The sequence below is a fragment of the Pongo pygmaeus genome, chromosome 20 (genome assembly GCF_028885625.2).
Source record: "Pongo pygmaeus isolate AG05252 chromosome 20, NHGRI_mPonPyg2-v2.0_pri, whole genome shotgun sequence".
NCBI lineage: Eukaryota > Metazoa > Chordata > Mammalia > Primates > Hominidae > Pongo > Pongo pygmaeus.
In genome coordinates this window covers 10,403,672-10,428,575 of record NC_072393.2, presented here as the reverse complement: position 1 = coordinate 10,428,575, position 24,904 = coordinate 10,403,672, and the positions used below count along the sequence as shown (strand labels likewise).

Below are 24,904 nucleotides of genomic sequence, written 5' to 3'. Positions count from 1 at the left end.
TGTTCTTTTATTTTTTTCCCTCTTTGTCCCTGAAAGAGGCAAGCCACTAATTGTCAGTAATCAAATCAGACCATGATTTCCCAGGCAAACTCCTGGCAGTTCTACATTTAGGAATGACCAGCTAGAGACATCCTGAAGAATGAGTTATTTGGGGAGGTGCCAGCCACCTCCTCTAACTTCACCTCTATCTGCCCTTTGTGTGGGTACCCCTTGCTTCCCTGGATGCTTGACTCCCCCATTTCATCCTCAATAAAATGCCACCACCCCCCGCCAGGCCTTTAGGAACATCAGCTGGCTGTTCCCCACAGTGTCCTGTGGCCCTGGGCTACTCATTCTGACACTGGCCATACTGTGGCACACCTTGTTATGGGCTGTTGTCAGACCCAAATGGAGAAAGACCAGCTGTAGGTCATTTCGCTTATGGATGGCCCCCAACTATATGACCTGCCCCCACTTTCCTGGTATCTTTTTGAGTCAGAGTCTCACTCTGTTGCCTAGATTGGAGTGCAGTGATGCAGTCACGGCTCACTGTGGCCTCGACCTCCCGGGCTCAGGTGATCTTCCATCCTCAGCCTCCCAAGTAACTGGGACCACAAGCACATGCCACCAAACCCAGTTATTTTTATTTTATTTTATTTATTTTTTTTTGAGACAGAGTTTCACTCTTGTTGCCCAGGCTAGAGTGCAATGGCGTGACCGGCTCACTGCAACCTCTGCCTCCCGGGTTCAAGTGATTCTCCTGCCTCAGCCTCCCAAGTTGCTGGTATTACAGCCACCCACCACCACGCCTGGCTAATTTTTGTATTTTTAGTAGAGATGGGGTTTCGCCATGTTGGCCAGGCTGGTCTCAAACCCTTGACCTCAGGTAATCCACCCACCTCGGCCTCCCAAAGTATTGGGATTACAGGCATCAGCCACCATGCCCAGCCACTAATTTTTGTATTTTTGTAGAGACGGGGTTTTGCTATGTTGCTCAGGCTGGTCTGAACACCTGGGCTCAAGTGATCCGCTCGCCTTGGCCTCCCAAAGTGCTGGGATTATAAGCGTGAGCCACCATGCCTGGTCCCTGGTACCTTTTAAAATATACAGACTGGGCATGATGGCTCATGCCTGTAATCCCAGCACTTTGGGAGGCTGAGGCAGGCAGATCACCTGAGGTCGGGAGTTTGAAACCAGCCTGACCAACACGGAGAAACCCTGTCTCTGCTAAAAATATAAAATTAGCTGGGTGTGGTGGTGCGTGCCTGTAATCCCAGCTACTGGGGAGGCTGAGCCAGGAGAATTGCTTGAACCTGGGAGGCGGAGGTTGTGGTGAGCTGAGATCGCACCATTGCACTCCAGCCTGGGCAACAAGAGCAAAACCCTATCTCAAAAAAAAAAAATATATATATATATATGTATATATATATATATATATATGTATATATATATATATATATATATATATATATATATATATATATATATATATGCATGCCAGACATGGTGGCTCATGCCTGTAATCCTAGCACTTCAGGAGACTGAGGCAGGCGGATCACTTGAGGTCAGGAATTCAAGACCAGCTTGGCGAACATGGTGAAACCCTGTCTGTACTCAAAATACAAAAAATTAACGAGGCTGGTGGTGCCTATAATCCCAGCTACTCGGGAGGCTGAGGTGAGAGAATCACTTGAACCCAGAAGGTGAGGGTTGCAGTGAGCTGAGATTGCACCGCTGCACTCCAGCCTGGGCAACAGAGCGAGACTCCGTGTCTGTCTGTCTGTCTGTCTGTCTGTCTGTATAATGTATAGGTATGTGTGTGTATATGTGTGTATATATATACACATATATATATACACATATATACACACATACATATTCTGTTACAGAGCTGCTGTGTGTGTATGTGTGTATATATATATACATACACACATATACATATTCTGTTACAGAGCTGCTATGTAATCTCACAATCATCAGAAAAATGACCCCCAAAAGGGGAACCTTGTTCAGATCAGATGACTTCTTAGCATTAGGCATTCCAGTAGGACACTCTAGACTCTTGCGGGGAGACAAAAGCCAGCTTAGTTTTTTCTAACACTCATACGTTAAACTTGTTTGTGTCCAAAACTTCTTTAGAACTGTGATATTCTTACAGGCAAATGAAGTTGCTTAACAAATGTTTGTATTTTCTCCCCTATTTCTTCCTCCCAGGCTCAAAGATTTGGAAAGAGACAGCTTAACAGAAAAGGTAATCTCCACCTTAAAATTTTTCTTATTACCAAATCTGACTGACACACTTTGTGGCTCATAAAAAGAAGTTTGTTTTCTTTAAATGGATTTTGCATTTTTTCCCATGAAGTTTCAAAGATAATTGGGATATTCTTGTTAAATGTCAGCACTAATTTGCTGCTAATAGTTGGGTGGTGGTGGTGTTTTTTTTTTTTTTTTTTGAGACAGAGTCTCACTCTGTCGCCCAGGCTAGAGTGCAATGGCACGATCTCGGCTCACTGTGACCTCTGCCTCCCAGATTCAAGCTGTTCTCCTGCCTCGGCCTCCCGAGTAGCTGGGACTACAGGCACGCACCACCATGCCCAGCTAATTTTTATATTATTAGTAGAGATGGGGTTTCACCATGTTGGCCAGACTGGTCTTGAACTCCTGCTCGTGATCTGCCCACCTTGGCCTCCCAAAGTGCTGGAATTACAGGCGTGAGCCACCATGCCTGGCCCAGGTTTTTTTTTTTTTTTAACCCAATCTCAGTTCCTAAACAATCTACTCTGGATTGTAACTTGTCCTGGTAACACTGTTTTATTGTGTTTTTGTTATTGTTTTGAGATAGGGTCTCATTCTGTAGCCCAGGCTGGAGTGCAATGGCACAATTTTGGCTCACTGCAACCTTCGCCTCCCAGGCTCAAGTGATTTTCCCACTCAGCCTCCCAAGTAGCTCTAACTACAGGCTCAAGCCACCATGCCCAGCTAATTTTTAAATATTTTTTGTAAAGATGGGATTTCGTCATGTCGCCCCAGGCTGGTTTTGAACTCTGGGGCTCAAAGCAATCCACTTGCCTCGGCCTCCCAAAGTGCTGGGATTACAGGTGTGAGCTACTGTGCCTGGCCGATACTTTACAGAAGCACGGTATTGTTCTTATAAACCATGATATGTCTCCATCTCACCTCCAACTTTCCCATTTTTCAGCACTTTGGAGACAGGAGTGAAGTGATCCTAATGGAAATTCCCTGAACACAGTTCATGACTGTTTAGTGTTTTGGCCGAGACAGCATTGCCTGCCATTCAGTCATTGTGATGTGATCAGGCAGCTCAATAATTTGTGTATTAGTCTATTAGTGAATAGCTTGGGAATGTGGGGACTGCTAAACCTATATCCTTCCCTTAGGAATGTGTGAAGGAGAAATTGAATCTCTTGCACGAATTTCTGCAAACAGAAATAAAGAATCAGTTATGTGACTTGGAAACCAAATTACGTAAAGAAGAATTATCCGAGGTAAGTCAGTTCTCAGCATCCCAGCCTCTAGAAAAATGTCTCCTCCTAGTAACTTGTCTGTGACCAGGGAGGCAGCAAGATCCCCAGCTGTTCTCATTGCCTGATGATGATGATGATGATGATGATGATGATGAAGATGAAGGAAACACATGTGTTTCCTTGTTCTCTGACACTTGTTTACATTCACTGCTACTTAAATTATCCTTTCCTGCTGTAGGAGGGCTACCTGGCTAAAGTCAAATCCCTTTTAAATAAAGATTTGTCCTTGGAGAATGGTGCTCATGCTTGCAACCGGGAAGTGAATGGACGTCTAGAAAACGGGAACCAAGCAAGAAGTGAAGTCCGTAGAGTGGGAATGGCAGATGCCAACAGCCCCCCCAAGCCCCTTTCCAAACCTCGCACGCCCAGGAGGAGCAAGTCCGATGGAGAGGCTAAGCGTAAGAGCAGATGATTCCTTTTATTTTTAATTGTTTTTGAGATGGAGTCTCACTGTGTTGCCCAGGCTGGAGCACAGTGGTGTAACCTCGGCTCACTGTAACCTTTGCCTCCCAGGTTCAAGGGATCCTCCTGCCTCAGCCTCCCAAGTAACTGGGATTAGAGGCATGTGCCACCACACCCAGCTAATTTTTGTATTTAGTAGAGATGGGGTCTTACCATGTTGGCCAGGCTGGTCCGGAACTCCTGACCTCAAGTAATCCGCCTGCCTTGGCCTCCCAAAGTGCTGGGATTACAGGCGTAAGCCACCACGCCTGGCCCCGCTTGACTTTCTTACTTTCTTTCTTTCTTTTTTTTTATGACAGAATCTTGCTCTATCGCCCAGGCTAGAGTGCAATGGCGCGATCTTGGCTCACTGCAACCTCTGCCTCCCAGTTTCAAGTGATTCTCCTGCCTCAGCCTCCCAAGTAGCTAGTATTATAGGCGGGCACCACCATGCCCAGCTAATTTTTGTATTTTTAGTAGAGATGGGGTTTCACCATGTTGGCCAGACTGGTCTGGAACTCCTGACCTGAAGTGGTCCTCCTGCCTTAGCTTCCCAAAGTGCTGGGATTACAGGTGTGAGCCACCATGCCTGGCCCCACTTGGCTCATTTTCAACCTAGAAGGAGGCTTTGGTAGCATATAAGGGGGCAGTTAAACTTGGACCCCAGGTCAGTGTTTCCAGGTTCCTTTCTGTTGTACACATCCTCGCTAGTAATTACTGGACATTTCCTAACTAGCTTAGATGTGTATGTCTTTAAATTTTGTCTTAGCTGGGGGTGCGGTGGCTCATGCCTGTAATTCCTGCACTTTGGGTGGCCAAGGTGGCTGGATCATCTGAGGTCAGGAGTTCGAGACCACCCTGCCCAACATGGTAAAACCCTGTCTCTACTGAAAATACAAAAAATTTGCCAGACGGGGTGGCGGGCGCCTGTAATTCCAGCCTGGGCAACAAGAGTGAGACACTGTCTCCAAAAAAAAAAATTTTTTTGTTTTTGACCAAGTTGCAGCATTAGATCCCAAAACATGGCTACATGTGTGACAGGTTGCAGATGACAAGTGCTACAAATACTTACTCCTTCTAAGACCTTATATGCCTGGTTAAACTGAACATTTATTCTCAGACTCTTGCCCAGTTTTAGGCAAAGGAACTCTTTTGGAATTTTTTTTTTTTTTTTTTTTTTTTTTTGAGACGGAGTCTCGCTGTCTCCCAGGCTGAAGTGCAGTGGTGCAATCTCGGCTCACTGCAAGCTCTGTCTCCCGGGTTCACGCCATTCTTTTGCCTCAGCCTCCCGAGTAGCTGGGACTACAGGCGCCCGCCACCACGCCCGGCTAATTTTTTTTGTATTTTTTAGTAGAGACGGGATTTCACCATGTTAGCCAGGATGGTTTCGATCTCCTGACCTCATGATCCGCCTGCCTCGGCCTCCCAAAGTGCTGGGATTACAGGCATGAGCCACTGCGCCCAGCCTCTTCTGGAATTTTTTAAAAAACAAACAATAGGCTAGTACTTGAGCTCAGGTCTGGTTCTTAGCTACTTCAGTTTTATTTTATTTTATTTTATTTTTATTATTTTTGAGACAGAATCTCACTCTGTCGCCCAGTGGCACGATCTCGGCTCACTGCAAGCTCCACCTCCCAGGTTCATGCCATTCTCCTGCCTCAGCCTCCCAAGTAGCTGGGACTACAGGCGTCTGCCACCACGCCTGGATAATTTTTTATATTTTTAGTAGGATGGGGTTTCACTGTGTTAGCCAGGATGGTCTCAATATCCCGACCTCATGATCCACCTGCCTCGGCCTCCCAAAGTGTTGGGATTACAGGCGTGAGCCACCATGCCCAGCCTTATTTTATTTTCTTTTAATTTTTATTTTATTTTTTGAGATGGAGGCATGCGCCACCACGCCCAGTTAATTTTTGTATTTTTAGTAGAGACAGGGTTTCACCACGTTGGCCAAGGTGGTCTTGAACTCCTGACCTCAGGTGATCCACCTGCTTTGGCCTCTGAAAGTGTTGAGGTTACAGGTGTAAGCCACCTCACCGGGCCCTTTATTTTATTTTATTTTATTTTTTATTTTTTGAGATGGAGTCTCACTCTGTGGCCAGGCTGGAGTGCAGTGGCACAATCTCGGCTCACCACAACCTCCACCTCCTGGGTTCAAGTGATTCTTTTGCCTCAGCCTCCCGAGGAGCTGGGACTACTGGCATGTGCCACCACGCCCAGCTAATTTTTGTATTTTTAATAGAGACGGGGTTTCACCATGTTGGCCAGGATGGTCTCGATCTCTTGACCTTGTGATCTGCCCGTCTTGCCTCCCAAAGTGCTGGGATTACAGGCATGAGCCACGGCACCTGGCCTATTTCTTTTTTTTTTTTTTTTTTTTTTTAAGAGACAGGGTCTTGCTCTGTCGCCAAGGCTGTGTACAGTGGCGCGATCTTGGCTCACGGCAACCCCCATCTCCCGGGTTCAAGTGATTCTTGTGCCTCAGCCTCTTGAATAGCTGGGATTATAGGTGTGTACCACCACACCCAGCTAATTTTTTTGTATTTTTAGTAGAGATGGGGTTTTGCCATGTTGTCCAGGCTGTTCTTGAATACCTGAGCTTGGATTATTTTCCCACCCCAGCCTCTCAAAGTTTTGGGATTATAGATGTGAGCCACTGTGCCTGGCCCACTTCATCTTTTGATATTTTAACAAGAGGCTCTGTTTCCTGGCCTTCTTTAGCATTTGGCCCCTCAAATAACTGACATGATATGGCTCAACAAACTGGCAGGTGCTAACTGCCAACATTAGCAAGCTGGTTATTGACTAGAATAAAAATGCAAAGATACTTAGTCCTTAGAACCTGGCTTCCTGCAATAGCTTAGTAATGTTGAACTGCATTATTGCTGTTGGCTTTCTATTCATAGTGGCTTTTTTTTTTTCTTTTTAATGCTTTTTTTTCTTTAAACAGCTGAACCTTCACCTAGCCCCAGGATTACAAGGAAAAGCACCAGGCAAACCACCATCACAACTCATTTTGCAAAGGGGTCAGTATACGATAAATTGGCTGCTACCTTTTTTAGGGGCCGGCTGTTTTGGGATGGAATTGGTAGGGCGTCACGTGGCAATTCTGTCTTCCATGTTGTATAGGTTTTCATCTTGCGGTTCTGTTCTCTAGACATTTATGAATAGCATTTCTGAAAACGTTACTGTTTTTACTCATATAGGAAAGTTCAGATGTACACAAAATCATGAGTTTTGTATAATGAACCCTGAAATACCCATCATCTAGTGCCAACAGTTATCAAGTTACAGCCGTTGTTTCATCTATACCCCCATATTGTGTATCCCTGCCCCACCTGGATTATTTTGTCCATAAATAGTTTAGTATATTTCTAGACAATGAGATCTCTTTTGACAACTTTTTTTTTAATTACTCATATTTTACAATAATTGCTAACATTTAGCAGTATTTTTTTTTTGAGACAGTGTCTGGCTCTGTCACCCAGGCTGGAGTGCAGTGGCACGATCTCGGCTCACTGCAACCTCCGCCTCCCGGGTTCAAGTGATTCTCCTGCCTCGGTCTCCTGAGTAGCTGGGATTACAGGCGCATGCCACCACGCCTGGCTAATTTTTGTATTTTTAGTAGAGGTGGGGTTTCACTATGTTGGCCAGACTGGTCTCAAACTCCTGACCTCAGGTGATCTGCCCACTTCGACCTCCCAAAGTGCTGGGGTTACAGGCGTGAGCCACCGTGCCCAGCCAAAACAGTCTTTTTAACAAACCAAAGTATAATACTGTTCTGATGTCTTTATAAAAATGTAAGAATTCTCTACTATCAGATATATAGTTGGTATTTACATTTTTCCCTTTGTGGTGAACAAGCCGTGTGGCAAACAGACAGCGTTTGGTTGACTTGTTCCTTAAAGTTATAGATTCCTTCCCTCCTATTTTACTTAAAATTCCTCACAGATTTTAAATTCCTTCATCTCTTATCTTCTTGCCGTTTACTTGAAGAAATTCATTTGTCCAGTAGTTCCTAGATTGGGCCGATTGCATCCTTGTGGTGTTCCACAGGTCCCCTTGTCTTCTGTTCCCTATAAACTGATAGGATTACAGGACTGATCAGATTCCAGCTTTTTATTTTTTTAGACTGGCTTTTTTTTTTTTTTTTTTTTTTTGATATGGAGTCTTGCTCTGTCGCCCAGGCTGGAGTGCAGTGGCATGATTTCGGCTCACTGCAACTTCCACCTCCCAGGTTCAAGTGATTCTCCTGCCTCAGCCTCCTGAGTAGCTGGGATTACAAGTGCCTGCCACAACCCCTGGCTAATGTTTGTATTTTTGGTAGAGACAGGGTTTTACCATGTTGGCCAGGCTGGTCTGAAACTCCTGAACTCAGGTGATCCTCATGCCTTGGCCTCCCAAAGTGCTGGGATTACAGGCATGAGCCACTGCACCTGGTCTGAGGCTGACTTTATGGATGGTGCTGTGTCCCTCCATCAGAAAGGTGTGTGACGTCTCTTCTCTGACACTAGCAGCTGTTGATCGGTGTTTAGACCTGTGATTTCTTAGGACTTACAAGATGGCAAGACAGCATTCTAAACCCGTCATTCAGAGAAACATTAAACCTGAAGCCTCTTTCAACATCCTGGTGAATGAGGGTCCACTTCAGGCCAGCTGGAGGCCTAGGGTCTTGTTCCACTAATGGTTGGCCTCACTGTGTGTGACAGCCCTGCCAAACGGAAACCTCAGGAAGAGTCTGAAAGAGCCAAATCGGATGAGTCCATCAAGGAAGAAGACAAAGACCAGGTAGGGCCGGTGCTTTCATTTCCTGACTCTACCTTAACTTGGTGTATTTGATGATTGTGACTTCATATGTGTTCTGTCCAAGTAAATAAAAACCCTGTCTAGGGCTCTATTTAGGGCTCTCCAGAGAGACAGGACCAATAGAATGTATATGTGTGTATACAGCTATAGGTACATATATACATATGCACGTGTATGTATATATAATTTGTTTTATTTTTTTCTTTTTTTATGGGTACATAGTTGGAATATATATTTATGGGGAGAGACTTTATTTTGAGAAATTGGCTCACAAGATTGTGAAAGCTGGCAAATTTGAAATCTGCAGGGCAGGCTGGAGGTCCAGGGGAGAAATGACGTCATAGCTCAAGTGACAAGGCAGTCTTATATACATACATGTTATATATGTGTGTGTGTGTGTGTATGTATGTATGTGTGTATGTATTTAGACTTTTTTTTTTTGGAGACAGGGTTTTGCTCTTTTCGCCCAGGCTGGAGTGCAATGGCGTGATCTTGGTTCACTGCAACCTCAGCCTCCTGGGTTCAAGTGATTCTCCTGCCTCAGCCTCCTGAGTAGCTGGGACTACAGGCGCGTGCCACCACGCCCGGCTAATTTTTGTATTTTAGTAGAGATGGAGTTTTACCATGTTGCCCAGGCTGGTCTCGAACTCCTTGAGCTTAGGCGATCCGCCCCCCTCGGCCTCCCAAAGTGCCGGGATTATAGGTGTGAGCTGCCGTGCCCAGCCAATTTGGTTCTTTTTTTTTTTTTTTTTTTTTTTTTTTTTTGTTTAAGGTTTTTTTAGATGGAGTCTCACTCTTTCGCTCAGGATGGAGTGCAGTGGCATGATCTCAGCTCACTGCAACCTCCGCCTCCTGGGTTCAAGTGACTCTCCATCCTCAGCTTCCTGAGTAGCTGAGACTACAAGGCATGTGCCATCATACCCAGCTAATTTTTATATTTTTAGTAGAGATGGGATTTCACCGTGTTGGCCAGGCTGGTCTTGAACTCCTGACCTCAAGTGATCCGCCCGCCTCAGCCTCCCTAAGTGTTGGGATTACAGTTCTGTCTTTTTTCTTTTCTTTTCTTTTTTTTTTTTTTTTTTGAGACAGGTCTCATTCTGTCACCAGGCTGGGGTGCAGTGGCGCAGTCATGGCTTACTGCAGCCTCAACCTCCTGGCCTTAAGCGATCCTCCCACCTCACCCTCCCAAGCAGCTGGGACTACAGGCGCATGCCAATCAGCTAATTTTTGTATTTTTTGTAGAGATGAGGTTTCCCATGTTGCCCAGACTGGTCTCTAACAAATAAATTAAACAAATTCCTGACACAAGATGGAGAATCTTTGATTCTCTTACGTAGTATCACTAGGTGATCTCTAGTGATGGGCAGTGTGCCTGCCTACTTCTCGGACCTGCCTTTATTTTGGGGTTGGTGGGGATTAATACCAGAGTAAGAGTTTCCCAGATCTTCTCCCCCAAACCCAGGCCCCTTCCTCTCCCACTCTTGCTCTAACCATGTCAAATGTGTTAATATTTCAACTCACACTTTTGGTGTTGATCTTCCCTTGAAACCAGTATTCTAATCTTTTTTGTTCTTCCTCCCTTCCCTCCACACAGGATGAGAAGAGACGTAGAGTTACATCCAAAGAACGGTAAGAATAGTTACTATACCTTTCTTTTTGTTCTACGAGTTGTGTAATCTTGATCACAAAACTTTTTCAGAAAGTTTAAGGCCAGGCACGGTGACTCATGCCTGTAATCTCAGCACTTTGGGAGGCCAAGACGGGCGAATCACTTGAGGTCAGGAGTTCAAGACCAGCCTGACCAACCTGGTGAAACCCTGTCTCTACTAAAAATTCAAAACTTAGCTGGGCGTGGTGGCACGTGCATTTAATCCCAGCTACTCAGGAGGCTGAGTCAGAAGGATTGCTTGAACCCAGGAGGTAGAGGCTGCAGTGATCTGAGATCATTCCACTGTACTCCAGCCTGAGTGACAGAGCAAGACTCCGTCTCAAAAAAAAAAAAAAAAAAAATGTTTAGAAAGAAGAACTTTATCGTGAGTTTCCATGGCAACCATATCGTTATGAAGGATCTGAATTTGGGGTCAGATCATTAGCGTTTAGATTCAAGTAGAATTCTCCTCTTTTCTTGGAAGGAATGAATTGAGGGCAGCTGGCATTCGAACCAGATGTAAAAGTCATATCAAATACTAAATGTTAAATGAGTATGTGTCTGTCAGGGCTCCTGAGATAATGAAGATTGCTTTTGGGGGAAAGAGGAGCTTTATGAAAACTGCTTCTTTGGGGAAGCTCCTGGCACTCACACTTGGGGTCTGTGTTATTTTGCTTGACAGAGTTGCTAGACCACTTCCTGCAGAAGAACCTGAAAGAGCAAAACCAGGAACACGCACTGAAAAGGAAGAAGAAAGAGATGAAAAAGTAAAGCTCTATCACCTCTAAGTTTGTTAATTCTCCCTTAATCCTATATGGTCCCAATTTCCTTCCAGGACGTGGGGACAGGGGGTGGGGAACGTGGAAGAACAAGATGGGTTTTGCCAGTGATCGAAATGCCTTTGACTTTGGCTAAACACCTTTCAAACTTGTTTTTTCGTGGTCTCTACATGGAAGGTGGGTTATGAGGTTGTGATAGTGAGGACCCTTGCTACTTATTTGTGATATTTTATTTTATTTTATTTATTTAATTAATTAATTTATTTTTGAGACAGTCTCCCACTCTGTCACCCAGGCTGGAATGAGTACAGAGGTGCGATCTCGGCTCGTTGAAACCTCTGCTTCCCAGGTTCAAGTGATTCTCGTGTCCCAGCCTCCTGAGTCACTGGGACTACAGGCGCTCGCCGCCGTACTCGGCTAATTTTAGTGGAGATGGGGTTTCACTGTGTTGGCCAGGCTGGTCTTGAACTCCTGACCTCGAATGATCCACCTGCCTCAGCCACCAAAGTGCTGGGATTACAGGCATGAGCCACACCGGCCAACCTATGCCACTTAATCAACTAGTCACAGAGCTTCAGTTTGTCACTTCGCCTTCTTGCTTCTCTGGCTGATGAGATCTTTGTGAATATCTAATTTTCAGACGTGGGAGGTGCTAAAACTTTTTTTTTTTTTTTTTTTTGAGACGGAGTCTTGCTCTGTTGCCCAGGCTGGAATGCAGTGGTGTGATCTTGTCTCACCGCAACCTCCGCCTCCCGGGTTCTTGTGCCTCAGCCTCCTGAGTAGCTGGGATTACAGGTGCCTGCCACCACACCCAGCTAATTTTGTATTTTTAGTAAAGATGGGGTTTCTTCATGTTGATCAGGCTGGTCTTGAACTCCCAACCTCAGGTGATCCACCTGCCTTGGCCTCCCAAAGTGTTGGGATTATAGGCGTGAGCCACCACACCCGGCCTAAAATACTTTTCAAACTTATTTTCTTGTAGTTCTGTACATGGAAGGTGGGTTATAAGGTTGTCATAGTGAGCATCTTTGCTACTTATTTGTGGTATTTATTTAATGTAATTTAATTTATTTTTTTTTTTGAGACAGTCTCCTGCTCTGTCACCCAGGCTGGAGTGCAAAGGTGCAATCCTGGCTCATTGCAACCTCTGCCTCCCAGGTTCAAATAATTCTCATGTCCCAGCCTCCCGAGTAGCTGGGGCTACAGGTGCCTGCCACCACACCTGGCTAATTTTTGTGTTTTTATTTATTTATTTATTTATTTTGAGACGGAGTCTCGCTCTGTCGCCCAGGCTGAAGTGCAGTGGCTCGATCTCCGCTCACTGCAAGCTCCACCTCCTGGGTTCGCGCCATTCTCCTGCCTCAGCCTCCCGAGTAGCTGGGACCACAAGCGCCTGCCACCATGCCCGGCTAATTTTTTGTATTTTTAGTAGAGACGGGGTTTCACCATGTTAGCCAGGATGGTCTTGATCTCCTGACCTCGTGATCCGCCCGTCTCGGCCTCCCACAGTGCTGGGATTACAGGCGTGAACCACCGCGCCTAGCCAATTTTTGTGTTTTTAGTAGAGACGGGATTTTACCATGTTGTCCAGGCTGGTCTCAAACTCCTGACCTCGAACGGTCCACCTGCCTCAGCCAGCAAAGTGCTGGGATTACAGGCATGAGCCACCACACCGGCCAACCTATGCTACTTAAATCAACTAGTCAGAGTTTCAGTCTGTCACCTCACCCACCTTCTCTGGCTGACGAGATCTTGGTGAAGATCTCATTTTCAAATGTAGGAGGTGCTAAAATTCTTTAGCATCATCCAGACATAAAGTTGCATTCTCCTCTGTGAAGTCAGACCAGCTCTTTCCCCAGTCCCTCATCTTCTTTGTAAAATCTGAGTCTAAGGTTCTATGCAATACAGATGTTGGGTCCTGTTTTTTCTCTGTTTGTTTTGTGTTTTAATAAGATGACTGAGGGCCGGGCGTGGTGGCTTATGCCTGTAATTCTAGCATTTTGGGAGGCCAAGGTGGGTGGATTGCTTGAGCTCAGGAGTTCGGGGCCAGCCTGGGCAATGTAGTGAGACCCCATCTCTGCAAAAAATACAAAAATCAGCTGGATGTGGTGGAGCTTGTAACAGGCAGTGTGCCTGTAGTTCCAGCTTCTCAGGAGGCTGAGGCAGGAAGATCACTTGAGCTCAGGAGGCTGAGGATACAGTGAGCCATGATTGTCCCACTGCAATCCAGCCTGGATGACAAAGTGAGACTGGTCTTAAAACAAGATGAGTAGAAGTTTCTTACCAACTTAGGTAGGTGACGAGTGCCTTACTTGGGAGCTTAGTAAGGGATGGCTGTCCATTGGGGAATCAACTAAAATGTACAATAATTTTTTTTTGTTTTTTGAGACGGAGTTTTGTTCTAGTTGCCCAGGCTGCAGTGCAGTGGTGCGATCTCGGCTCACTGCAACCTCTGTCTCCTGGGTTCAAATGAATTCTTCTGCCTCAGCCTCCCGAGTAGCTGGGATTACAGGCTTCCGCTACCACGCCCAGCTAATTAATTTTTTGTACTTTTAGTAGAGACAGGGTTTCACCATGTTGGCCAGGCTGGTCTCGAACTCCTGACCTCAGGTAATCCACCTGCCTGAGCCTCCCAAGGTGCTGGGATTACAGGCGTGAGCCACCGCACCCGGCCGCTGTACAATAATTTTTGAACCATTCGGTACTCGAGGTTGGTCCTTCTTTCTTTCTTTTTTTTTTTTTTTTTGTTGAGATGGAATTTTGCTCTTTCGCTCAGGCTAGAGTGAAGTAGCGCAATCTTAGCTCACTACAACCTCCACCCCCTGGGTTCCAGCGATTCTCCTGCCTCAGCCTCTCCAGTAGCTGGGATTATAGGCGCCCGCCACCCCGTCCGCCTAATTTTTGTATTTTTAGTAGAGACGGGGTTTTGCCATGTTGGCCAGGCTGGTCTGGAACTCCTGACCTCAGGTGATCCACCCACCTCAGCCTCCCAAAGTCCAGGACCACTGGGGGGAACCACCACGCCCGGCCGAGGTTGGCCTTTCATTGATCACCTTTCCTACCCTGATCCTAGTTAAATTAGACAGCACTTGCAGTCAGTGCATACCTCGAATGTGTTTCAGAACAAGCAGTCCTAACGGGCTAGTTCAACCACCACCCTCCAAAGAAGGAACCTGGGGCAAGATCGAAATCCCTCACCTGTAAGCATACTCTCAGGATTTCTTCTTGTAGTAGGAAGATTTGCAAAGTGTTTTTTTTATTTTTATTTTTATTTGAGACGGAGTCTCGCTCTGTCGCCCAGGCTGGAGTGCAGTGGTGCGATCTCCGCTCACTTCAAGCTCCGCCTCCCGGCTTCGCGCCATTCTCCTGCCTCAGCCTCCCGAGTAGCTGGGACTACAGGCGCCTGCCACCACGCCCGGCTGATTTTTTTTGTGTTTTTAGTAGAGATGGGATTATTTATTTATTTACTTATTTATTTTCTGAGACGGAGTCTCGCTCTTGTCGCCCAGGCTGGAGTGCAGTGGTGCGATCTAGGCTCACTGAAAGCTCCGCCTCCTGAGTTCACGCCATTCTCCTGCCTCCGCCTCCCGAGTAGCTGGGACTACAGGCGCCCGCCAACACGCCCGGCTAATTTTTTTTTTTTTTTTTTTTTTTTTTGTATTTTTAGTAGACGGGGTTTCACTGTGTTAGCCAGGATGGTCTGGATCTCCTGACCTCGTGATCCGCCCATCTCGGCCTCCCAAAGTGCTGGGATTACACTAGTGAGCCACCGTGCCCGGCTGCAAAGTGTTTCTTAATGTCGCCGACCTTTGCGATCTCTTCACAGACTACCACGTGTGGAGTTTCTGAGGGTTGGATTTGACCTGCCTGATTCTCTGGCAAGATGTGTCTGGTTCTTTAAATGCAGCCTCAGGCTGGGCATGGTGGCTCATGCCTGTAATGCCAGCACTTTGGGAGACCAAGGCAGATGGATCACTTGAATTCAAGACCAGTCTGGCCAACATGATGAAACCCCGTCTCTACTAAAAATACAAAAATTAGCTGGTCATGGGGGTGTGTGCCTGTAAACCCAACTACTTGGGAGGCTGAAGCAGGAGAATTGCATGAACCTGGGAGTTGGAGGTTACAGTGAGCCAAGATTACACCACTGCACTCCAGCCTGGGTAACAGAGTGAGACTCCGTCTCATAAATAAATAAATGAATAAATGCAGTCTCAGAGGATGTGTTGTTGTGTCTCGGTTGGAGCTACTTTTCAGATTGGGCCATCCTATTTCATTCCTTTATATCGGAAGTAGAGATTTATAATAAAGTTACTTTCTGTGAGGCTATCAACACTTACTGATGACAAGTAGTAGAGGAATTTTGAAGTAAAAATACTTAAACTGCAGTGTTGTATTATCTCCTTTCTAAGAGTTTCATTTCCTGTCTACTTACCCCACTGAAGAAGAAAAGAAAATTGCTGTCTTGAACACCTGGCACAAGTGATCCTCCCACCTCAGCCTTCCAAAGTTCTGAGATTACAGGCATGAGCTACCGTGCCCACTGGCAGACAGTCTTTACTCCCACCACTGGACTCTAGGATCAGTTCAGGTGTTTTATTTCCATAGGACACTTTAATAGAAAGATCCAAACCAAATGGAAAAAATTAACTTGTCTTTTTTCCCTGCAACTTAGGAAGAAAAGAGACTCCGAAGTCAAACCAAAGAACCGTAAGTGCAGCGAACCTGCCTTTGTGCTTTGTTGTGAAACTGAATTGCTAACATAAGTGTCCTGGTAAAATAACGGGTTGGTGTGGAACAGTGGGCACTAATCATATGTCTCTTATGTGGGCAAGTTCTGCTTGTGAAAGGTGAGACCACCCTGAAGTGAAGGCTGAAGTTAACTTTTTTAACTTTAATTTAATTTAATTTAATTTTGAGACGGAGTCTTGCTCTGTCACCCAGGCTGGAGTGCAGTGGTGCAGTCCCGGCTCGCTGCAACCCACACCTCCCAGGCTCAAGCGATTCTCCTGTCTCAGCCTCCCGAGTAGCTGGGAGTATGGGCGTGTACCGCCATGCCCAGCTAATTTTTGTATTTTCAGTAGAGACAGGGTTTCACCATATTGGTCAGGCTGGTCTTGAACTCCTGACCTCACGTGACCCACCTGCCTTAGCCTCCCAAAGTGCTGGGATTACAGGGTGAAGTTAGCTTTGATTTCTCCTCCCAACCCCAGGGCCCTTCTCAGGGTTGGTCACACAGCTGTGTGTCATGTGGTAGTGAAAGGCCGTCGAGTGAGCAGCTGTCACTTACCTTTCACTGTGAAAATGCTGTGTGACAAATGACTCCAAGGCCAGAGGCCTAGAACAGTGAGCATTTTTCAAGCTCACTTGTCTACAGCTTGGTGGCTGTCAGCTGATCTTGAGCTGGCTTAGTGGGGACGGCTGGGCTGACCCAGCTCTGCCTCCACAATTTGGCCAGCCTGGGTACACACTTGTGGCTGTGCCAGACCACAAGGGCAGAAATGAAAAGTAGCACTTTTTCAAACCTCTGTTGAAAAAAGTTGGGCCAGGTGCAGTAGCTCGCGCCTATAATCTCAGCACTTTGAGAGGCTGAGGCGGGTGGATCACTTGAGGTCAGGAGTTCAAGATCAGCCTGACCAACATGGTAAAACTCCGTCTCTAATAAAAATACAAAAAATTAGCTGGGCGTGGTGGTGCATGCCTGTGGTCCCAGCTACTTGGGAGACTGAGGCAGGAGAATCACTTGAACCCAGGAGGCGGAGGTTGCAGTGAGCCGAGATCACATCACTGCACTCCAGGCTAGGTGACAGAGCGAGACTCTGCCTCAAGAAAAAAAAAAAAAGGAAAAAAGAAAAAGAAAACAATTAGCTGAAGAAGCAAATGTTGAGACTGAACCTGAATCCAGAGGGGGGCAGAATACCCCACCTGAGCAGCAGGGCCCTGGCAGAGAGGGAGGTGAAGACTTGGACCCCTGTGTGCAGTCAGCTGTCCATGGTCACTGACTGACGCCGATCGCACATCAGCCCAGCTCTCAACCTAGGCAGGCCAGACATGGGTCTTCCTCCACCGCAGGCTGGATTCCCATCAGGCCACAGAAATCATGGCGTCCCTTTGTCTGCTTTTTGTATTAAACCACTGGCATCTCTGACCAACATTCAGATGGGGTATTGATGGTGTTCCTGAAGAACTTGAGTTCTGGAGTAGTAAATGCCCTCTGGGCTTCCTGCAGTGAAGACAGGAGAGGCAGCCTGTCCTCTGAACCTGGGGAGGAGCTTGTGTCAGCCCTTAGGAGCTGTTGGCCCCGGTGCAGGGCCCCCCTGAGCTGACCAGCCTGTGTGTGTGTTGTCTTCTGTGACAGAACACCCAAACAAAAACTGAAGGAGGAGCCGGACAGAGAAGCCAGGGCAGGCGTGCACGCTGATGAGGACGAAGACGGAGACGAGAAAGTAAAGGCGGGTTATTTGTTTCTGAACTCCCCCTTATTCTTCTGCACCTGTTTGCTTGGGCAGGAGCGTGCAGGGTGGGGCTCTGGGTTCAAGTCCAGCCCCATCCACCCAGGCTCCCCGGGGCCGTCCAGACTCTGGGAAGGTCACCTTTTCCTCCTCTTGGGGGCCGGGATTTGTGGCTGGATGCCTGTGCTCGATGCCTAGTGAACACTCAGTTGTCCTCTGTCTTTCACACTAGAGAGGGTCTGTGTGCGCCTGGGCTGAGATGTGCGTGAAGCATCCTGTCCTGAGGCCTCACTGCTGAGAAGCCTTGACACATAGTCAGTTCCGACGCACATGTCAGCCACACCTTGATTCTTTCCCAGCCTCCTGCGTTCTTCTGAGTCTAGCTCTCCCCCTGCCAGCCTCCCCAGTCTAGTTTAGCCAAGTGCATGCGTTTAAACCCTAAAGCATCATGTGGAACACTGCTGGGCCTCTGTCAAAGTACAGGATGGCCAGGTTGCCTGCAGGCCCTTCTGCATGAACTCTAGGGAAGGGAGTTAGGTCATCGGTGGGGGGCGGCGGGTCCCTATCTAAGAGACGCTGAAGACCCCAAGAGGGTCTCTGGGTTTCCGCCTGTTACAGTCTAGAGAGTGGAGCCCAAGGTCACGGGCTTGTTGGGTAACAAGCACCCTCACTTCTGACCTGGTCGCCAATGGGCTTCCATCCTCACCCCATAGCGGGGGAGCCTTTGGTATTGCCTCCAGCCTCCCATCCCTCACCTCTTCTGTCCAAATGTTGGTCACCTTACTGTCAGCACTCCTTCAGACTGGAGTAGTCACATTACTCCCTGCCCTCTATTGGAAACTGGCAGGGGCCTGAGCTCACACTGCCAGCACTTTTGCCTCACGGTAGAAAGGGATGTGAGGGCTGGGCATGGTGGCTCACTACTGTAATCCCAGCACTTTGGGAGGCTGAGGTGGGTGGATCACTTGAGGTCAGGAGTTTGAGACCAGCCAGGCCAACATGGTGAAATCCCGTGTCACCTAAAAATACAAAAATTAGCCGGGCATGGTGGCATGTGCCTCTAATCCCAGCTACTTGGGAGGCTGAGGTAGGAGAATCACTTGAACCCAGGAGGCAGAGGTTGCAGTGAGCCAAGATTATGCCGCTGCACTCCATCCTGGGCAACAGAGCGAGACTCTGTCTCAAAAAAATGTATAGTAATAATAATAAAAGCAGTGCCCGGAGAACAAGGATTGTTGGCTGCTCAGGGTCTTGCTCTGTCACCCAGGCTGGAATGCAGTGGTGCAATCACGGTTTACTGCAGCCTCGACCTCCCAGGCTCAGGTGATCTTCCCACCTCAGCCTCCCAAGTAGCTGGGACTATAGGCAGGCACCACCATGTCCAGCTAATTTTTAAAAAAATTTTTTTGTAGAGATAGGGTTTTGCCATGTTGCCCAAGCTGGTCTCAGTCAAACTCCTGGACTCGGGTTATCCACCTATCTCAGTCCCCCATAGTGGCAGAGTGGTAGGATTACAGGCACGAACCATTGCATTCAGTTTGTTTGGTTCGTTCTTTTTTTTTTTTTTTAAGACAGTCTCCCTCTGTCATGCAATGGTGTGATCTCGAGTCACTGCAGCCTCCACCTCCCAGGTTCAAGTGATTCTCCTGTCTCAACCTCCTGAGTAGCTGGGATTATAGGCGTGTGCTACTATGCCTAGCTAATTTTTATATTTTTAGTAGAGACAGGGATTCACCATGTTGGCCAGGGTGTCTCTAACTCCTGATCTCAAACAATCCACCTGCCTCAGCCTCCCAAGGTGCTGGGATTACGTGTGTGAGGCACCACGCCCGGCCTGTTTGTTTTTTTATTTTTGAGACAGGATCTTTCTCTGTTTCCCAGGCTAGAGTGCAGGAGTGCAGTGGTGCTATCATAGCTCACTGCAGTCTCCTGGGTTCAAGTGATCCTCCCACCTCAGCCTCCCAAGTAGCTGGCACTACAGGCATGCGCCACCATGGATGTCTACTTTTTAAATTTATTTTTTGTAAGCCAGGCGCGGTGGCTCACGCCTATAATCCCAGCATTTTGGGAGGCTGAGGTCGGCGGATCACCTGAAGTCGGGAGTTCGAAATCAGCCTGACCAACATGGTGAAACCCCAGCTCTACTAAAAATACAAAATTAGCTGGGTGTGGTGGCGAATGCCTGTAATCCCAGCTACTAGGGAGGCTGAGGCAGGAGAATTGTTTGAACCTGAGAGGCAGAGGTGAGCCAAGATCATACCATTGCACTCCAGCCTGGGCAACAAGAGTGAATCAATCTCTCTCTCTCCATATATATATATATGTATTTACCATATATATATGCTGCTTTTTGTATTAAACCACTGGCATCTCTGACCAACATTCAGATGGGGTATTGATGGTGTTCCTGAAGACCTTGAGTCCTGGAGTAGTAAATGCCCTCTGGGCTTCCTGCAGTGAAGACAGGAGAGGCAGCCTGTCCTCTGAACCTGGGGAGGAGCTTGTGTCAGCCCTTAGGAGCTGTTGGCTCTGGTGCAGAGCCCCCCCGAGCTGACCAGCCTGTGTCATATATGTATATATAATGTATATTTTGCAGAGATGGGGTCTCAGCATGTTGCTCAGGCTGGCCTTGAACTCCTGGCGTCAAGCAATCCTCCTGCCTTAGCCTCCCAAAGTGCTGGGTTTACAGGCACATGCCACTGCACACAGCCTGTAAATAAAGTTTTATTGGAACAGAGCCACACTTTCTCATTTACATTTTGCCTGTGGGTGCTTTTGTGCTACCATAGCAGAGATGATCATCCTGACACAGACCATGTGGTCAGCAAAGCTGAAAATACTGATCCTCTGGCTCTTACAAAAACAGTTTGCCAAGCCCTGGTCTAGGAGGTTCTTTAGTGCTCTCTTGTTAGTTTCAGGTGGGGAATTAAGGGAGGGAAAGTGAAGCCTCGTGTCTACCCGGTAGATCTGCCCAGGCCTGCCTGTCTTCCAGCTCCACAGTGCTGGGATCCCTAACCTGTAACTTCGGTGTTTGCATTTTATCTCACTCTGGCTCAGAAACTAATTTTTTCCCTTCTTTATCTCTCTACCTCCCCCTTATTTTTCTGTCAGGATGAGAAGAAGCACAGAAGTCAACCCAAAGATCTGTAAGTGTTTAAAATGCTTGTGCTTTTGTGTCGTCTGAATCAGTAGAAAGCCTGTTCTAGGCCAGGTGTGGTGGCTTGCACCTGTAATCCCAGCACTTTGGGAGGCTGAGGTGGGTGACTCACCTGAGGTCAGGAGTTTGAGACCAGCCTGGCCAACATGGTGGAACCCTGTCTGTACTAAAAATACAAAAATTAGCTGGGTGTGGTGGCGGGTGCCTATAATCCCAGCTACTCGGAAGGCCGAGGCAGAATTGCTAGAAGCCAGGAGGTGGAGGTTGCAGTGAGCCGAGATCATGCCACTGCACTCCAGCCTAGACAACAAGAGTGAAACTCTGTCTCAAAAAAAAAAAAAAAAAAAAAAGCCTGTTCTAGAAACCTGTGGTGATGTAGATGTGTGGGGACATTGGGGCCTCTGAAGGCCTCGTCTCAGGATGACAAGCTGGCAGTGTGCCTGTAGAGCTCCCACGGGTATCTTGCTTTCCCATGGGGAGGCATTAGTTTGTCACTTTCCGTGCGAGTTGGCGATGTGGTTAGTGTTTCTAAGCTGCTACTTGCTGTGTATCTGTTCACCCTGCAGAGCTGCCAAACGGAGGCCCGAAGAAAAAGAACCTGAAAAAGTAAATCCACAGATTTCTGATGAAAAAGATGAGGATGAAAAGGTAAAGGTCTCACTTTTCTTTTTTTTTTTTTTTTCCAAGACGGGGTTTCGCCATGGTGCCCAGGCTGGCAGGCTGGTCTTAGGAAAAAGAAGACTGGGCGTGGTGTCTCATGCCTGTAATCCCAGCACTTTGAGAGGCTGAGGCGGGTGAATCACATGAGGTCAGGAGTTCAAGACCAGCCTGACCAATATGGTGAAACCCTGTCTCTACTAAAAATACAAAATTAGCTGGGCATGGTGGTGCACGCCCGTAGTCCCAGCTACTCGAGAGGCTGAGATAGGAGAATCACTTGAGCCTGGGAGGTGGAGGTTGCAGTGAGCTGAGATCACATTCCAGGCTGGGGACACAGCAAAATTAGCCGGGCGTGGTGGCATATGCCTGTAGTCCCAGCTGCTTGGAAGCCTGAGGCACGAGAATTGCTTGAACCCAGGAGGCAGAGGTTGCTGTGAGCTGAGATCGTGCCACTGTACTCCTGCCTGGACAACAGAGCAAGACTCTGTCTCAAAAAAAAAAAAAAAAAAATGCTGGGCACAGTGGCTCACGCCTGTCTTCCCAGCACTTTGGGAGGCCAAGGCAGGCGCATCACCTGAGGTCAGGAGCTTGAAACCAGCCTGGACAACATGGTGAAACCCCGTCTCTACTAAAAATACAAAAATTAGCCAGTTTTGGTGGTAGGGGCCTGTAATCCCAGCTACTTGGGAAGCTGAGGCAGGAGAATCGCTTGAACCCAGGAGGTAGAGGTTGCAGTGAGCCGAGATCACACCATTGCACTCCAGGCTGGGGACACAGCAAGACTCTGTCTCAAAAACAACAACAAAAAATACAAGGACATTGGTCTTATTGGATGGGGCCCCACCTTTATTACCTCATTTAACCATAATTGTCTCCTTAAGGACTCTACATCCAAATACAGTCACATAGCAGGTTAGTCTTAACATATGAATTTTGCAGGGGACATGACTCGGTCTGTATACCCCCTCATCGATTGTTTGCTTACCTTTACATTTTAGTATTTATTTTTGAGACAGGGTCTCACTCTTGTCGAGGCTGGAGTGCAGTGGTACAGTCATAGCTACCATAGCCTCAAACTCCTGGGCTGAAGCAATCCTCCCACCTGGGCCTTCAAGGTAGCTGGGACTACAGGCAGATGCCACTACACCCAGTTAACTTTCTATTTTTGTAGAGACAGGGTTTTACTGTGTTGCCCAGGCTGGTCTTGAGCTCCTGTGCTCAAGCAATCCTCCCACCTGGGCTTCTTAAAGTGCTGGGATTATAGGCATGGGCCACTGTGCCTGGCCAGTTTGTTTATTTATTTATTTATTTATTTATTTATTTATTTTTTGAGACAGAGTCTCGCTCTGCCGCCAGGCTGGAGTGCAGTGGCGCGACATCGGCTCACTGCAACCTCTGTCTCCCTGGTTCAAGCTATTCTCCTGCCTCAGCCTCCCGAGTAGCTGGGACTACAGGCATGCGCCACCACGCCCAGCTAATTTTTGTATTTTTAGTAGAGACAGGGTTTCACCATCTTGGCCAGGATGGTCTCAATCTCTTGACCTCGTGATCCATCCGCCTCGGCCTCCCAAAGTGCTGGGATTACAGGCGTGAGCCATCGCGCCCGGCCCTGTGCCTGGCCAATTATTTGTTTACCTTGAGGTGTCCACTTACACAGGAAAGCTAAGGTTGGCTTCTCTGAATCTTTTCAGGAAGTCTTTGGTTATGAGATTTATTTATTCATTTATTTTGAGATGGAGTCTCACTCACTCTGTCGCCTAGGCTGGAATGCAGTGGTGTGATCTCTGCTTACTGCAGCCTCTACGTCCCGGGTTCAAGCAATTCTTCTGCCTCAGCCTCCTGAGTATCTGAGATTACAAGTGCCCGCCTGACTAATCTTTGTATTTTTGGTAGAGACGTGCTTTCGCCACGTTGGCCAGGCTGGTCTGGAACTCCTGACCTCCAGTCACCTGTGTGCCTTGGCCTCCCAAAGTGCTGGGATTACAGGCATGAGCCACTGTGCTGGGCCTGGCTATAAGATTTTGGATTATATGACTTTAGATGGTAGAGTGAGTCAGAGCTCATCTGCTGGCCCTCTCACTGCCTCCCTCCCCTTCTCTCTGTTTTATGATAATCACTTATACAAAGTTCTTAACACTGAAGCACTATCTGGGTGTAAAACACTCTCTTAGCCTTTAATCCTCTTTTGTTTTCCCTGTGTAGGAGGAGAAGAGACGCAAAACGACCCCCAAAGAACCGTAAGAATTTATTCTTGACATTATCCAAAGCAGATGGTAATGTTAAAATGATGGTTCTAGAACAAAAGGGAAGGGGTTTTAGTAATTGCCAGAGCAACCTTAGGCTCATTTTGGATTGGGTTGGTGAACATAGGACCAAGGTGCGTCAGGCAGGACGCCCCTGCGGTGAAGAGCCACTGTGACCACGCGCCTGGGCCTCACTGCCGCAGCCGGTGCCTCCCTGTGCCACAGGCGCCTCAGGCAGAAACCTCACAGGAGCGATTTTGATATTTTCTGAAACAATTAAACAAACGATCTTGTGATTTTTTTTTTTTTTTTTTCCCCCAGAACGGAGAAAAAAATGGCTCGCGCCAAAACAGTCGTGAACTCCAAGGTAAATGTATGCCGGGAATAAAGCTGGTGGCGGCGCTCATGAGGCGGCTGGGAGCTGCTCTCTGAGTGCCATCATCTGTGTTCCTGCTCCCACAGACCCACCCTCCCAAGTGCATTCAGTGCGGGCAGTACCTGGACGACCCTGACCTCAAATATGGGCAGCACCCACCAGACGCGGTACGTGCAGCTCTCTTCCTAGCCTTCCTCTGCCCATCACTTGTCTCTCTGCTTACCAGCCCCGTGTCCTTCAGGTGGATGAGCCACAGATGCTGACAAATGAGAAGCTGTCCATCTTTGACGCCAACGAGTCTGGCTTTGAGAGTTATGAGGCACTTCCCCAGCACAAACTGACCTGCTTCAGGTAAGTGCACTTTCTTGTGCATGTTTGCTTCGTGGAAGGAGGCACTTCCCCAGAGGTGCCTACGGGCTCACGATTCTGGTGATGTTTTTTAGTGCCTGACGTGCAACATGTCTTAAGCTAACACTTAGTGGATAAGAGCCACCGTGGAGGGCTGGGCATGGTGGCTTATGCCTGTAATCCTAGCACTTTGGGAGGCCGAGGTGAGCAGATCACTTCAGGTCAGGAGTTCGAGACCAGCCTGGCCAACATGGCGAAACCTACCGAAAATACAAAAAGTAGACCGGTGTGGTGGTACGCGACTGTAATCCCAACTACTCGAGAGGCTTAGGCAGGAGAATTTCTTGAACTCTGGAGGCGGAGGCTGCAGTGAGCCGAGGGGAGAAGAGGCCGAGGGGATGGCCGGGGTGGGGCACCCTAGGTAGAAGGGGACACCATTACCAGGGCTCAGAGGGGCCTGTGCCAGCTGT

The 24,904-nt window shown here is 47.6% G+C and overlaps 1 protein-coding gene across 10 annotated transcripts in view; it reads left to right on the top strand.

Annotated features, from left to right (window-relative positions):
• The window catches only part of DNMT1 (DNA methyltransferase 1), a 73,829-nt gene that overhangs the window by 10,558 nt on the left and 38,367 nt on the right, over nucleotides 1-24,904 (top strand). For 6 of the 10 annotated variants that reach the window (XR_010125019.1, XR_010125016.1, XR_010125018.1 and 3 more), the window contains exons 2-16: nucleotides 2,194-2,230; nucleotides 3,378-3,485; nucleotides 3,703-3,922; nucleotides 6,916-6,991; nucleotides 8,675-8,753; nucleotides 10,366-10,400; nucleotides 11,102-11,186; nucleotides 15,874-15,908; nucleotides 17,557-17,650; nucleotides 20,762-20,796; nucleotides 21,374-21,455; nucleotides 23,670-23,704; nucleotides 24,032-24,077; nucleotides 24,173-24,253; nucleotides 24,328-24,437. Coding sequence is in view for 4 of the 10 variants with exons in the window: in XM_063658459.1 (XP_063514529.1) it covers nucleotides 2,194-2,230; nucleotides 3,378-3,485; nucleotides 3,703-3,922; nucleotides 6,916-6,991; nucleotides 8,675-8,753; nucleotides 10,366-10,400; nucleotides 11,102-11,186; nucleotides 15,874-15,908; nucleotides 17,557-17,650; nucleotides 20,762-20,796; nucleotides 21,374-21,455; nucleotides 23,670-23,704; nucleotides 24,032-24,077; nucleotides 24,173-24,253; nucleotides 24,328-24,437 (1,158 nt within the window). In the remaining 6 variants the exon portion in view is untranslated. The remainder of the gene's footprint in view (nucleotides 1-2,193; nucleotides 2,231-3,377; nucleotides 3,486-3,702; nucleotides 3,923-6,915; nucleotides 6,992-8,674; nucleotides 8,754-10,365; nucleotides 10,401-11,101; nucleotides 11,187-15,873; nucleotides 15,909-17,556; nucleotides 17,651-20,761; nucleotides 20,797-21,373; nucleotides 21,456-23,669; nucleotides 23,705-24,031; nucleotides 24,078-24,172; nucleotides 24,254-24,327; nucleotides 24,438-24,904) is intronic. The other 4 variants (XR_010125017.1, XR_010125020.1, XM_054461672.2 and 1 more) reach the window with 1 other exon arrangement.